General features: G+C 37.1%; 1 protein-coding gene across 3 annotated transcripts in view; it reads right to left on the bottom strand.

Moving 5' to 3' along the window:
* Nucleotides 1-14,241, bottom strand: part of CREBRF (CREB3 regulatory factor) — a 68,134-nt gene that overhangs the window by 2,812 nt on the left and 51,081 nt on the right. For 2 of the 3 annotated variants that reach the window (XM_059061697.2, XM_067031888.1), the window contains 2 exons: nucleotides 14,073-14,195; nucleotides 6,654-6,857 (listed from right to left, as the gene is read on the bottom strand). In XM_059061697.2, coding sequence (XP_058917680.1) covers nucleotides 6,742-6,857; nucleotides 14,073-14,195 — 239 coding nt within the window. In that variant the 3' untranslated portion in view covers nucleotides 6,654-6,741. Of the gene's footprint in view, nucleotides 1-6,653; nucleotides 6,858-14,072; nucleotides 14,196-14,241 lie in introns of those variants that run through there. The other variant, XM_067031887.1, reaches the window with a different exon arrangement.

Raw genomic sequence — 14,241 nt, 5'->3', positions numbered from 1 at the left:
ACAGAGAGCAGCAGGTGAGTTCCCTAATAGGAAAGCACCTAGCAAGGGCTTAATGAATGCCACCCTAGCCTTCTAGGACTTTCTAATGCCTTCTTCCTATTCTGAACCTTTCAGCTGGGATATTAAAGTATTTCCCAATTAATGTTTTTCTCTCTAAGGTGCTCTCCTGGTTCTGAAATCAATGTGGGCAACGAGGGACAATTGGACAGCCCATCTCACTGGGTGCTACCTAACAGAAGGGTTAGTTTCCTAAGAGCTATACTGGAAGGGCTGGCTCACTCAGCTCCTTAAAGTGCCTAGACTCTGATAGAGGCTCCTGTGACATTAAGTCCTGAAGCAGAACCAGTCCATGAGAGGCTAGGCCCACTTAGCTTCCTCACAGCCTCAGTGTCACTCAAATGAAGCAAAAAGGGCTTCTTCAAGGGACCAGGGATGTCACACACACAGCCTGTCAATTCTCTTAACATACCCCACTTGATGTGGTACCAGTGTCCTTGCAAATGACTCTGTGGTAACGTACCTAGAACCCTTTGCGTGTTTAACAGCTCTTGTGTTGTTTTGTGGCCCTGTTCACACGTGGCCTCCCTCAGCAGACTAAACGTTACTGGCGGTCTCTTTAGTCTCCTGGCCAGTACGCAGCACAAGTCTTGGCAGAGAAAAGTGCTAAACAAATGTTTGTTGGCCGAAGGAACACACTGCTACGGTGGTGTTTACTCGGGTCCCCTGATTTAACAGTTCTATGTATATGCCCAGCCTAGCTTGGGGACCTACTTAGAATTATGAAACACACAAACATATACAAAGGCTTAAGTCAGGAGAGACTCAAAATACCTTCTTTCCCTCAGGGAAATCGCTTGGCCAAAGAATCAAGGAGGAGAAATCAGGATAAACTAAACTATGCTCTAAACTATAAAGAACGTAAATGTTTTTGTCAATGAATAATTCTACGTAATAGCTAAATTTAACTAAAGTATTGAAAAAGCAGCCCAAAGTGTTAAAAAAAAAAATGTTAGCTGTTTGCACACTACACCAAGAGAGGGGCAGCGTGGTCAAGAGTTCACTGCTGTCTCTAGTTTGGAATTTTGTTGCAGTGGGTTATTCTGAAGGGTGGATGATCACCTCGGAAAGCAACAGAAAAGCAACAGAAAAAGGAAGGACGAAAGCATGAGGCAAACAATTCAAAACCTTTTCTTTTCATCTTTTTTTATTTTAAATTACAAAGGATGTTGCATACACTGATGAATCTGTATCTGACTAGAAGTGCTGAGGGGTTGGAAGGTGACAGAAAACAAAGGCAATGTTTGAATTGCCTTTTCTTCTGAAAAGAAAAACTGCACAACTATTAACCAACATTTAATAGAATAATTTTTAAACAGCTCATGCGTCAACGAGATAAAATTCTTTCTAGACAACAGACAAGACTGAATCCAATAAAAAGTTTCATAGCTCCAGTTAGGGGAGGGGGAAACAAAACTACAGAATATTTATGATAGCATTACAAACAGGATCCTACGCAACTATGCAAAAGAGGTCGCCACATTGTATGAACAAACACTTTGAATTCTTGCCCTTCCGCTCTTCTCTTGTGACGTCTTATGTGCAGTCAGCCCTAGTATCACTGTTAACCACAAATGCTAAGTTATAGGACAAATCCTAGGGAAAGAAGGTTAAAAAAAAAAAAAAAAAGCAGGCAGTGGAATACAGTGTCATAAAAATGTGGTGAAAAGGCAGATACAGTACACACATATACATTTCTGTTATTTGGTTCTGAAAAAAACAAAGGGCGAAGGGCAAGACACAGTAATCAGTCCCGCTCACATTCACCCATAATTTAATTAACTACACCATTGTGTTTACATTGTTATGAAAGAGGCAAACTCAGTTCACCCGAACTTGGCACATTGAAATACCCAACTCTGACGTTCCTCACTAGTCACCAAGTCATCAATTCCAAAATACTATTTGGAAGTAGTTTTAAGGTTCTATTCCCTCACCACTACCCCCAAATCTCTCTTTTCTAAAGGAAAATGGCAATTTGGCATAATTCAGTCCCTAGGTTTAATTTCTACAATTTCAGTCAGTTTACTAAGCACAAGGATTATGCTTCAACACATAATCCCACTTGTCTATGGAAGTGTAAAACTGTCAGTAGTACATTTTCATCATCTTCCCCCAACATGCTTATTCCTTAAAACGAAACAACCATTCCTACAGTTGACATTCATGGTTACATCCCAATGTGTTTGAAATATTAAAAAAACATGGAGTCATCTTCTCATAATGCCCTTATTAAGATTACAAAGATTACAAAAGAATCCACAAGTATTACGGCACTGTGTGAGGCTTATTTGTCATGATCCGAGGGAAGAACAAGACTGCAGTTCTGTGCAAAGTTGTGGAAATGGCCTTAGTTCCATGGGAAATGGTATTCCACAAAAGACTTCACTAGAAGGATAATTTGAAACTTTAACACTGAAAGCATAATTCAATGCGTTCTCAAAATTCAAGTTTCAAGATTTGGAGAGATGCTAACATTCTGTTACATAATTAACTAGAAAATACTTGAACAGAATTTTAGGAAGACTATATAAAGAAAGGGAACATAAGTTTTTGTTAATTCCTGCTGAAGGCAACTTGATTTCGTTTCTTAGAAAGTTAACTAACTCTTAGCAGCTAAAATATTTTTAAATGTATGGAATAAAGAAAAGCACATCCATTCTTGACATTTTGGTGAATAAACTAACAGCTTTATTAATGAAGGCAAACATCAGATAATTGTATGAATATTATATATAAAAAAAGAAATCCAAACTAACAGCATTGTATTTCAAAAGTACTGTACTTCTGTTTCTTTTAAAGAGACTTGTCATCTGTTTTATAAAACAAACAAAATGAGTACTCTTCTCCTAAAAAATTCTGGAAAAATGAAAATAGTCAATTTCAAGCTGATGAACTGAACATACCTTTCTTTAAATGCAGACTATTGCTAAGGAGCAAATGAAGTCAAGCATCAGAAAGAAGATGTATGACAAATTCATGAAAGTTAGGAAAAAGGGATGTAGTGAAATTACTGCTAATCTCTCCCCCTCATATTCAAAGACCATTCAAAACTGGTCTTTCATACAAATATAAAATAACAATAAAGAGAGGGAATTTGAAACCATACCCATCTGAAATCCTTCATGATGTTTTTATAATAGCTCTGATTCTCTTACCAAAAAGGTCAAAGTGAAAGATTTAGGAAGTGAAAGGGAATGAAGATGTTTTGTTTTAAATGTACAAGTAAGGCACAATATAAAGCCACATCATAATCTGTCATGAAGGATATAGGAGAGGACAAGAATCGTACATGGTACAGTAGAACAAGCAATCATATTGACTGAAAAAGTGTGGCACCCAATTCAAAACTCAGACAAGATCTTAACAAGAACAACTGGACAGCATGCTTTCATATGGAGACAAACTCTATAAAGAATCCAGTGTATCTGAAAAGAGGAAGAACGTTTTTTGTTGTTTTAAATCATAGTAGTACTAGAGTCAAAGTTTATAATTGCTTTGGGAACAATGGGTTTATTTGAGGTGAATTCACAATGCCTTCACTTAAAGTAAGATTCTGGACTTCATTATGAGCTTCTGTATACCATGTATGAACACAGAAAACCTTTAGAGAGCTCTTCTCTAATGATCTTCACCCAAAAATACATGCCACAATTTTCAAAAACAGAACACGTACAATTGTTGGGGTTTTTATGTTACCCTTATAAGATTTGTTTGTGTGATACACTAAACGTATATATTTTAATGACAATAGAGGAAGCAGATTATTACTGGCATTAAAGTACAACCATTTCTAGACGGTTTTAAATGCCACAGAGTCCCCTGGTTAAAATGTAAAGCTGCACAGCTTGCCTATGTCATCTTTATGATAAAGTTAAAACAGCAAGAGGATTTAACTTTCACTCTACATTTTACTGCCAGGTTTTTATTTAGATCAAGTATCGCTGCAGCATTCTGACCAGCCCAGATTTAGCAGCAAATGGCAGGAATCATATAAAATGCAATTTTTTTTTTAACAAAGTGCTTTTCTAAGATATACATACATATATAAATAGGTACAAAATAAAGTGTCAACATTAAAAAGCTCAACTATTTAAAAGCTTTTACCTATTTAACTTAAGTAGTACATATAAAACACTGAAATGCAAGGATATGGAATCTACTAAACAGATTCAAAGTCTTTTTTTGAAATGCAAGACCAAAAAATCAAATTCTGGTTTGCAGACAAGAAAAAGGTATAAAAAACCAGAATTCCTAACAGAGCAGCTAAAAAGGGGCAATTTTATAAACCTCATCAGCTGAATCTCTATCATGAAGTGATTTTTCACCTGATTGCAAAACTGCCATATTTTGGAACATGTTTCAATTTCCCAGACACATTCTGTCAAAACTTCATATACCGCCAAGTTACAAACCTGTGCTTTGCCTTCTCCCACCTAAAAATGAAAAACTTTAAACAATAAACTTACATTCTATTAAACCATTAGAACTAAGCTTATCTGTTTAGTGTGAATGCACTAACCAGGTACATTTCCACCAAGCACACAGGGTAATCTTGTGCATCACAGTTCAGCTAAGGTGTTAAGACAATCCTTCTTGGAGTTTCTTTTTCATAATGTCAAAGAAGCATGAAAGCAACATTGCTCACTTGTTACTGTGTGTTTTAGAATCAAACAAACCTTTATAAGCTATAGCTTCATGTGCTATCACTTACAAATGGGAAAGTGTGGTGGGGAGGGAGAAAATAACAGGAAAGGAAACACACTGTATAGACAAAATATAATTAAAAATAAATTCTCCAAGGGGTAATGGAGAAATAGTTAGAGAAATAGATACTTTCCCAGCAGCTAGGTCGGAAATTTTTGGTATTTTTTTCTGGCTAAATAGGATTTTTTTTAAGGTATAACTTTTAAGCTATCAGTTTTCATTGTTCAAAACACAAGATATGAAAATAAAACAGTAAGAGAGACAGGACGGAAAGATCTGTAGGGAAGGTTTATAACGTTGCCTTGACATAAGAAATTTCTCATCAAGAGGTAAAGCTTTAACATAGTTAAAACACTGACTAATGAAGCTGTTTTATGTGAACAAAAAAGAGCACCTAAAAACTAAATGTGTTAATATTTCTCAGTTCTAGAAACTATAGAAGAAGAATAAGTCACATGTTAAGTTTGAAGAAGCTAGTTTGAAAATACCTGTACAAAAATATAAAAATCTATAAATCTTTTTGTTTTTGTTTTAAGCTTGTGTTGATCTTTGAAAATATTACATGCACAATAATACATCAATTGGAAAAGTGGCAACTAAAGAATTAGATATTTTTAGCTTTTTTCTGTCTTTACATATATATACATAATACAATAAAAATAATCTGTATTTTGGTTGTTTGGTGGAAGTATACTACAATAAGCTAAATAAACTTTAATTTTCAAGGTCAAAAACTATTTTACCAATAGCTTACTAAAATGAAATATATTAAAATTTCCTACAATAAGTGCAGAAATAAAAAGACTATTATAGACACCTAAATGGCCACCAACTTATCTACTATGGAAGCGAACTAGAGGAACAGCAAAATAATATCTGTATGTGTGGATGCTCCTTCTGTAGATAATTGGACCCAAACAGAAATAAAATTCACAGTTCAGTAAGATCCCTAACCCTGACCTTTTCAGTTTTTTTTCTCCTTTTTTTTCATACATTCATACAGTATCATGTAAGCTGTGCAAAACTTTACTTAGACTGGCAGTATGCCATATCAGTTGCATTTGTCTTTGGTACAAAAAATAAAACAATCGCAATAATGTGCAAGTATTTGTCTTCTTCCGGTCAAGTACCGAAATATGAGTTTTCTAGAGCCATCTTTTTTTTGTTTGTTTTTTTGTTTTGTTTTTTATACAATACACAGACTCTGTGGCATATATCTACATTTCAACATAGTCCTATATACATTCAAAAAATTTGAAAAAGAGTTGGAACAAAAAAACATTTAAACCCCATAATTTTTCCATCTATATATCTTGTTTTTCCTCATTAGGGTTTTCATCATACAAAATATTACCAGTTTTATAGTTTCCCCAAAATACAAGGCACAAAGAATATGCTTTTTTTTCTTACTTGCACAGACATTATATATATATATATTTATATATATATTTATATATACCATATTGAGCTCGGAAAATGAACATCTAATATGGCACGTGGGCATGAGTGCTGGGTTGTGCCATGTACAAGTGAGATTAATGGTTGTGGAAAATTAGAACAAAAAGCAATAATTCTAAAAACAATCTAAACTGACTGTTTAAAAAAATGCTTCCTCAATTTTTTTGTGTGGTTCAGAGCATAAACCTGCCACAATATTTGGCATTTACAATTATCTTCACTCTTCCAAAATGTTTTGCTTTAACAGATTTTGTAATCTGTATCTAAACATCTACTTAAATGTAGGAGGAGTTTCAATTCTGATGCCAGTAGCAGTTTTAACCAACGGTTTATGCTCTGAAAATGTAATAATCAAGTATTTTGGATCATGCTTCACTTATGCTACTCAGTTCTTAAAACAATGTAACCTAATTGTAAAGGTTTACATAATGCTAAACTGACATGCAAAACAGAATGAAAATTTACAGTGAATAACGTGACAAACACAGACATTTCTGACCAGTGGTCCAATGAGGCTGATTACACTTTTGATGTTGGTATCCTTAGTCCTACAAGGCCTCCGGTGGGATTGCCTTCCGCAGTCTTCTCTAACACTTGGTTAACAAATTCTGAGGTTTGCCCAGCAACTGGGAGACCTGAAGAAAAGAATAATAGGCACACTTAAGACACATATGAAGGTGAGGAGTAGGAAAATCTGAGTGTCAGGGGTGACTCTCAGCTAGACACTGGTCCCAGATAAGTGTTCTGCCATTTGCTACTGCAGCCCAGAAAATAATTCTACCCACCATAATCAGAGCCTACAAGATTAGAAGGATCAAACCAGCAGTCTCTTCCAACTGCTCCAACCTCACTACATCTCATGGATGGGCTTCACCCACATGAAGAAAATATAAACCTGAAGGATGTTTTCATTCATTTTTATAATGACTGGATCAATTTTACATTCCTTTTTCTTCATTTTAAAGAAAAGTAGATAAATAAGCAAACTTGGAAGAGAAGAAGGAAAGGTGGGAGACACTGCAGGTATGTTGATTTTTTTCGTCTTCCTCATCCTCTATAGCTGAGGTCAAAGATATTTGATATATTGATTTTACGTAACAGAGGTATATGTGTTTTAAATGTAATACAAAAATGAGCAATTAAAGGAGATGGAAGCAGAAAAATACTATGCAGTAATTGCTCATTAGAAGTCAAAAGATACTGTAAAAAACAGAATTGACACCACCTTAATCATGTGATCAAAATCAGCCTGACCGGGCTTCCCTGGTGGTGCAGTGGTTGAGAATATGCCTCGCGATGCAGGGGACACGGGTTCGTGCCCCGGTCCGGGAAGATCCCACATGCCACGGAGCGGCTGGGCCTGTGAGCCATGGCCAATGAGCCTGCGCATCTGGGGCCTGTGCTCCGCAACACGAGAGGCCACAACAGTGAGAGGTCCGCGTACCACAAAAAAAAAAAAAAAAAAATCAGCCTGACCAATAATGGGACAAACTGATACTGTTTCTTGATTGACATAATGAGAAGGATATATAACCTACAATGTATTCTTGCCAAGAAAACTTAACTGTAATTAATCATGGGCAAACAGATGAATTCAAATATTGGGACATTTTACAAGATCAACTACCTGGATTTTTTTATGGAAGAAAAAAAGCCTGGGAGACTGATCTAGATTAAAGGAGACAAAAAAAAAAAAAGACACAACTAAATGCAACTCATGATTCTTAATTGGATCAAAAACAAACAAAAAGGTTATAAAGGACATTACTGAAAAAACTGGGGAAATTTAAATATGGACTCCATATAGATGTCACATCAACAGAAGTTATACCAGTATTGTGTCTAAGTAAGAAAGTGTCCTTGTTCTTGAGAAATACATGCTGAAGTAGTAGTTATGGATGAAGAATCATATGTTTATAAGTTACCTCCAAATATATAGGGAAAAAAATGTACACAGAGGCAGAAATAAAGCAAATGCAGCAAAATATTAACAGCTGCTGAATCTAGCAGAATGACACGCAGGTGTTCACTGGACTATTTCTTTCTACTTTTCTTACAGGATTAATATCTTAAATGAAAAGTTGAGAAAAAATTAAGTATACATGTTATTAACTAAAAAGTGAGCCTGCAAGACAAAAATGTAGAGCTTGAAAATAATCAGAGGACACATACAAAATGAAACTATAATAATAATGGATCATATAGTGAATGACATAAAAAGGCAAGAAAGCCATATGAACAAATCCTAACAGCTCTTTTGATAACAGAAATAAAACCAAACATATACCAATAAATAAAAATGAGCTGGGACTTCCCTGGTGGCACGGTGGTTAAAAAGCCACCTGCCGGGTTTCCCTGGTGGCACAGTGGTTGAGAGTCCGCTTGCCAATGCAGGGGACACGGGTTCGTGCCCTGGTCCGGGAGGATCCCACATGCCGCAGAGCGGCTGGGCCCGTGAGCCATGGCCGCTGAGCCTGCGCGTCCGGAGCCTGTGCTCCGCAACGGGAGAGGCCACAACAGTGAGAGGCCCGCGTACCACAAAATAATTAAATAAATAAATAAATAAAAAATAAAATAAAAATAAAAAGCCACCTGCTGGGCTTCCCTGGTGGCACAGTGGTTGAGAGTCCGCCTGACAACGTAGGGGACATGGGTTCGAGCCCTGATCCAGGAAGATCCCACATGCTGCGGAGCAACTAAGTCCGTGCACCACAACTACTGAACCTGCACTTTAGAGCCCACGAGCCATAACTACTGAAGCCCATGAGCCTACAGCCTGTGCTCTGCAGCAAGAGAAGCCACCACAATGAGAAGCACGCCCCCACTCACTGCAACTAGAGAAAGCCCGTGCGCAGCAACAAAGACCCAACACAGCCATAAATGAATGAATGAATGAATGGATGGATGAATGAATGAATGAATCTACCTGCCAGTGTGGGGGACACGGATTCAATCCCTAGTCCAGGAAGATCCCACATGCCGCAGAGCAGCTAAGCCCATGCACCACAACTACTGAGCCTGCACTCTAGAGCCCGCAGGCCACACCTACCAAGCCCACGAGCCACAGCTACTAAAGCCCACACACCCTAGAGCCTGTGCACCACAACTACTGAGCCTGAGCTCTAGAGCCTGCGAGCCACAACTACTGAGCCCATGCACCACAACTGCTGAAGCCCATGAGCCTAGAGCCCATGCTCCGCAGCAAGAGAAGCCACCGCAAATGGAGAAAGCCCGCACACAGTAATGAAGACCCAAAGCAGCCAAAAAAAAAATAAAATAAAAATGAGCTAGGGCTTCCCTGGTGGTGCAATGGTTGAGAGTCTGCCTGCCGATGCAGGGGACAGGGGTTCGTGCCCCGGTCCGGGAGTATCCCACATGCCGCAGAGCGGCTGGGCCCGTGAGCCATGGCCGCTAAGCCTGTGCGTCCAGAGCCTGTGCTCCGCAACGGGAGAAGCCACAACAGTGAGGAACCCGTGTACCACAAAAAAAAAAAAAAAAGACCTAAACTCATCCATTAAAGAAAAACTCCTAGACTGGCTAATAAAGAAAATCAAACTACAAGTTACATATAAAAATCTAGGAGTGCATTTTATGGTATGCAAATCGAAATTAAATTTTAATTTTAATCTAATTAAGATCTTTTAAAAAGAGATGTATCTCATATAAAGTAATTCAGAAAAGACTGAAAATAAAAGGGAAGGCTACCAAGCAAAGATAAATAATAAGAAAGCTACATTCATGATCGTAAGATCAGACAAGATTGAATTCAGGGAAAAAGCTGTAAGCAACACAAAAGATGTGTGCTTCTTGATGATAAACACTATAATCCATAATGAAGGGGATGTAACGTACAGCATGGTAAACTGTAGTTAATAATACTGTACTGCATATTTGAAAGTAGGTAGGAGAGAGGATCTTAAAAGGTCTCATCACAAGAAAAAAATATTTTGTAACTATGTATATTGATGGATGCTAACTGGACTTACTGTGGTGATCATTTTGCAATATATACCAGTATCAAATCAGTACATTATACACCTGAAACTAAAATAGTGTTATGTCAATCACACCTCAAAAAAAATTAGAAACAAAATGAAAAAATTAACTCCTGAAATTAAAACAAAACTAAAAGGAATATAAGAGCCGCAAATAAACACAACAGATAATGCATTTAAGAGAAACAGAAGTGAAAAGGGAAAGAATTTTAAAATAAGAAAGAAATTAAGAGTTTTTTTTAATTTGAGAAAAAGTGAATATACTTCAGAAAACACTGAAGATAGGCAAAGAAGATCCAACCCACAAATAGTAAGAGTCCCCAAAGAAGAAAACCAAAGCAAGGGAACAAATCAAATATTAAAAACATATGGGCTTCCCTGGTGGCACAGTGGTTAAGAATCTGCCTGCCAATGCAGGGGACACGGGTTCAAGCCCTGGTCTGGGAATATTCCACATGCTGCAGACCAACTAAGCCATGCGCCACAACTACTGAGCCTGCGCTCTACAGCCTAGGAGCCACAAATCCCGAAGCCCAGGCGCCTAGAGCCTGTGCTCTGCAACAAGAGAAGCCACCACAATGAGAAGCCCACACACCGCAACAAAGAGTAGCCGCCGCTCACTGCAACTAGAGAAAGCTCGTGCACAGCAACAAAGACCCAACGCAGCCAAAAATAAATCAATTAAATAAAGAAAATTTTTAAATAAATAAATAAATAAAAATTATAAAGATCTGAAGCTACTTACTGAAAGAGCACAGTGTATATGAGAATATCAACCTAAAATGACCAACTCCAAGACATGGTCTAGTAAAATTACTAGGATTTAAAGAAAAAGAAAAAAATCCTGTTGACATCTGGGCAAAAATAGCAAATGGCATAAGGGAAAAAAATGAGGCAATTATTAGCTTTTCAACAGCAACACTTTATGCCAGAATAAAAATGGAGAAACATATTTAAAATACTCAAGGCAGGAAAATGTGAGTCAAGGATTGTATCTGGTAAAACTGACAATCAGATACAAAGGGAAAACACAAACTTACCAATATATAAGACCTTTAAGTTAAAAAATAAAAAGGCAGGAAGAATTTTTTTCTTATAACATTAAATTCCTCTCTCTACCTAACAAAGGCAGTCAATGTAGAAATAAAATTCTTTTAAGGAAAAAAATTCAAATGTTTACGATGTGGGCTTTCCTGGTGACGCAGTGGTTGAGAGTCTGCCTGCCAATGCAGGGGACACGGGTTCGAGCCCTGGTCTGGGAAGATCCCACATGCTGTGGAGCAACTAGGCCTGTGAGCCTCAACTACTGAGCCTGCACATCTGGAGCCTGAGAGGCCGCAATAGTGAGAGGCCCCCACACCATGATGAAGAGTGGGCCCCGCTTGCCACAACTAGAGAGAGCCCTCACACAGAAACAAAGACCCGACACAGCCAAAAATAAATTAATTAATTAATTAATTAATGTTTACGATGTAATATGGTAACATCAACAACTAATACTAAGTATTGAGAATTTGTGTTCAGCAGTATGCTAAGTGCTTTACACACACTCCTTCCATTTAATCCACACAACTGTCCACACTTTATATTATAGATGAATAAAATTAGGTTGAGGGAAGTGAAGTTAACTTCCCTAGGGTCCTCAGGTAGTAAGTGGCAGGGCCAGGACTTGAATCTAGAACTGATTTCAAATATTCTGATTTTAACCATTATGCTAAATGAGCTTTTGTTTTTTGAAAACATATCTTAATTTCTGCATATGACCAGTGGGTATTGCTAGAGCCACAGAGAAACCCAAGCATTTTGTGTGTAAAAAGATAGGAAACAAGGCATGCAGAACCTAAAGTACCTTAAGATAAAGAAAATGTTTTAAGAATGAAGAGAAATGCTCAAAAGAATCAAATGTTACACAGAATGTCAAGAAAAATAAATTCTCAAGTAAGTCTACTGGATGAGGCAATTAGTGGGCCACTTGGGAACTATACAGTTCAGAAACTATAGATGAGTGTCAGATGACAGGGTCAAGTTATGATACATGGGTATAGTGCAAGCACTTGCAACTAGGAGAACTTACTTCTAGATCCTAGTCCTGCCACTTGGCTGTAGGACTTGTGGCAAGTTACTTAATACCTTGTTGGGCTTCCAATTCCTCATCTGTAAAACCAGGATAATAATACCTCCTTCACAGAACTGTGGAAGTAAATCACTAAACAATCTGAGTAGATAGATCCTGGATCATAGTAAGTACTATATAAATGCTAGCTGTTTACCCCTTCCTAGACTAAGGAATTCTTTTTTCTCATCTCTTAATCTCTCTTTTAGATCTTCTCCTTTGGCCTTTAAACATGAAAGTTGTCAAATTTCATGAAATTGTTGGGTTAAAATCTATATGCCTTGCTAATTTTACTAATGATTCCAAATTGCCCTACAGAAAGAGTAGTATATTTTACGTTCAGTATGAACACAACGCTGACAAGAGAAATTAATAAAACATTTCAAAAACCATAAGGAACTTACTAAGTGCATGGAAGCATTAAATGTGTATTTATTTTCAATTAAAGAAAATGCAATGATTTGGGTAGCAGATTTTCTATACAAGGAGCATTTCTGTATAAGTAGAAATAAAATATTCTTGCTTACTCTACTGCATCTAAGCATCGTGATTTCTTCATAGCAGTTACCACAAAGTTATTATTATTATTTTTGGTTTTCTATTATTTGCCTTCCATTTTTAGATTACAAGCATCTAAGAAGAGTATCAACCAAGTCTCTACTTAATCCCTGTATCTCCCAACACCTGGCAACATAGTGGGCATTGAAAAAGTTTTGTGGAATGAATGAATTTATAATAACTGGAAGTCAGAAAAATTGTCTTAACAAATTCTAAGATAATTACAATTAAAAAAAATTTTTTTAATTATAGTGTTTGGCACTCTAAAATTCAGGTAAATAACTAATTAATGATTGAAAAGTAAGTTCTAATTCTTTTAAGTGACCTGATTCAATATACAGTCAGCATCCTGGGGAAAAATGAACTGGAAGAAAATTCTTAGGTAAGTGAAATTTACTACTCTACGCAACGACTATGTAAGAACCAGTTTTTAAGAGACAGTCCTAGAATAAAAACTGTTAAACAAAGAACATATAATATAGCTGAAGCAATTTTATGATGCTTCAGGGTTTTCATGGCTTGTGTTATGCTGTAATGCCCTTGGGATGCTACTGATCATAGGGTGATTTGCTCCTGTGGCAGCCAAGCTCCTGGGGCCTCTTGGGTTTGCATGTCTTTATATCTACATTAGCTACCTCGACCCTCCCTGTCAGGTACCACTCTGCCTGACTTCTGGATGCCCGCCTCTCTGTTCTTCCCCATGTGGTATAATCTGTTCAGGGATAATCAAGTCTGTTAGAATCCTGTGAAAGAGTAAAACAAATAGGTAAGAACCTCTATTGAAGTATATACTGCAGGCTTGACAAGGTCAGGGATCTTTATTTTCCCCACAGAAGGTTAAAGTTGCTAGAAGTTTATCTTTCCTAAGTGTTAAAATAGTTCAGTGATGAAGTCTAAATAATAAATTGTGGGGCAGCGCAACGCTCACCTGCCCACTTGTAAGCCTAGTAAGCATCCTTATTAATCACTTCTTGTCTATCAATCAATCAGTCAATCAATCGTGGTAACCAGCAGAACGTGTTTATGAATGCTAACTCTAAAAAGACAAATCTTCTCATAAAGGGAGGTAACTACAATGAGAGCACTTGAGTTTTTCCTTAAAAGAATTCTGAATATTCCCTTGAATCATATACCTTACACTATACGTTATTATTTGTTATTAGTTTATCCAGTATTCTTCTTACCAAGAGTATCTTTAATGAGGATTTCAAGCTTCTGTCCCATGTTGGGTCCTCTCTCCTCTCTTGGATTCTGTACTCGGTTTACAATCTCTTGCTTGATGGAGTTGATTACAAACAATAAATTATCTGTAAGATGTAACAGGACAGTTGGAGCATGTCATTAACATGAAGA

The sequence above is a fragment of the Kogia breviceps genome, chromosome 4, assembly GCF_026419965.1.
Source record: "Kogia breviceps isolate mKogBre1 chromosome 4, mKogBre1 haplotype 1, whole genome shotgun sequence".
Taxonomy (NCBI): domain Eukaryota; kingdom Metazoa; phylum Chordata; class Mammalia; order Artiodactyla; family Physeteridae; genus Kogia; species Kogia breviceps.
The sequence above is the reverse complement of the archived record's forward strand: the minus strand, read 5'-3'. Positions and strand labels throughout refer to the sequence as shown.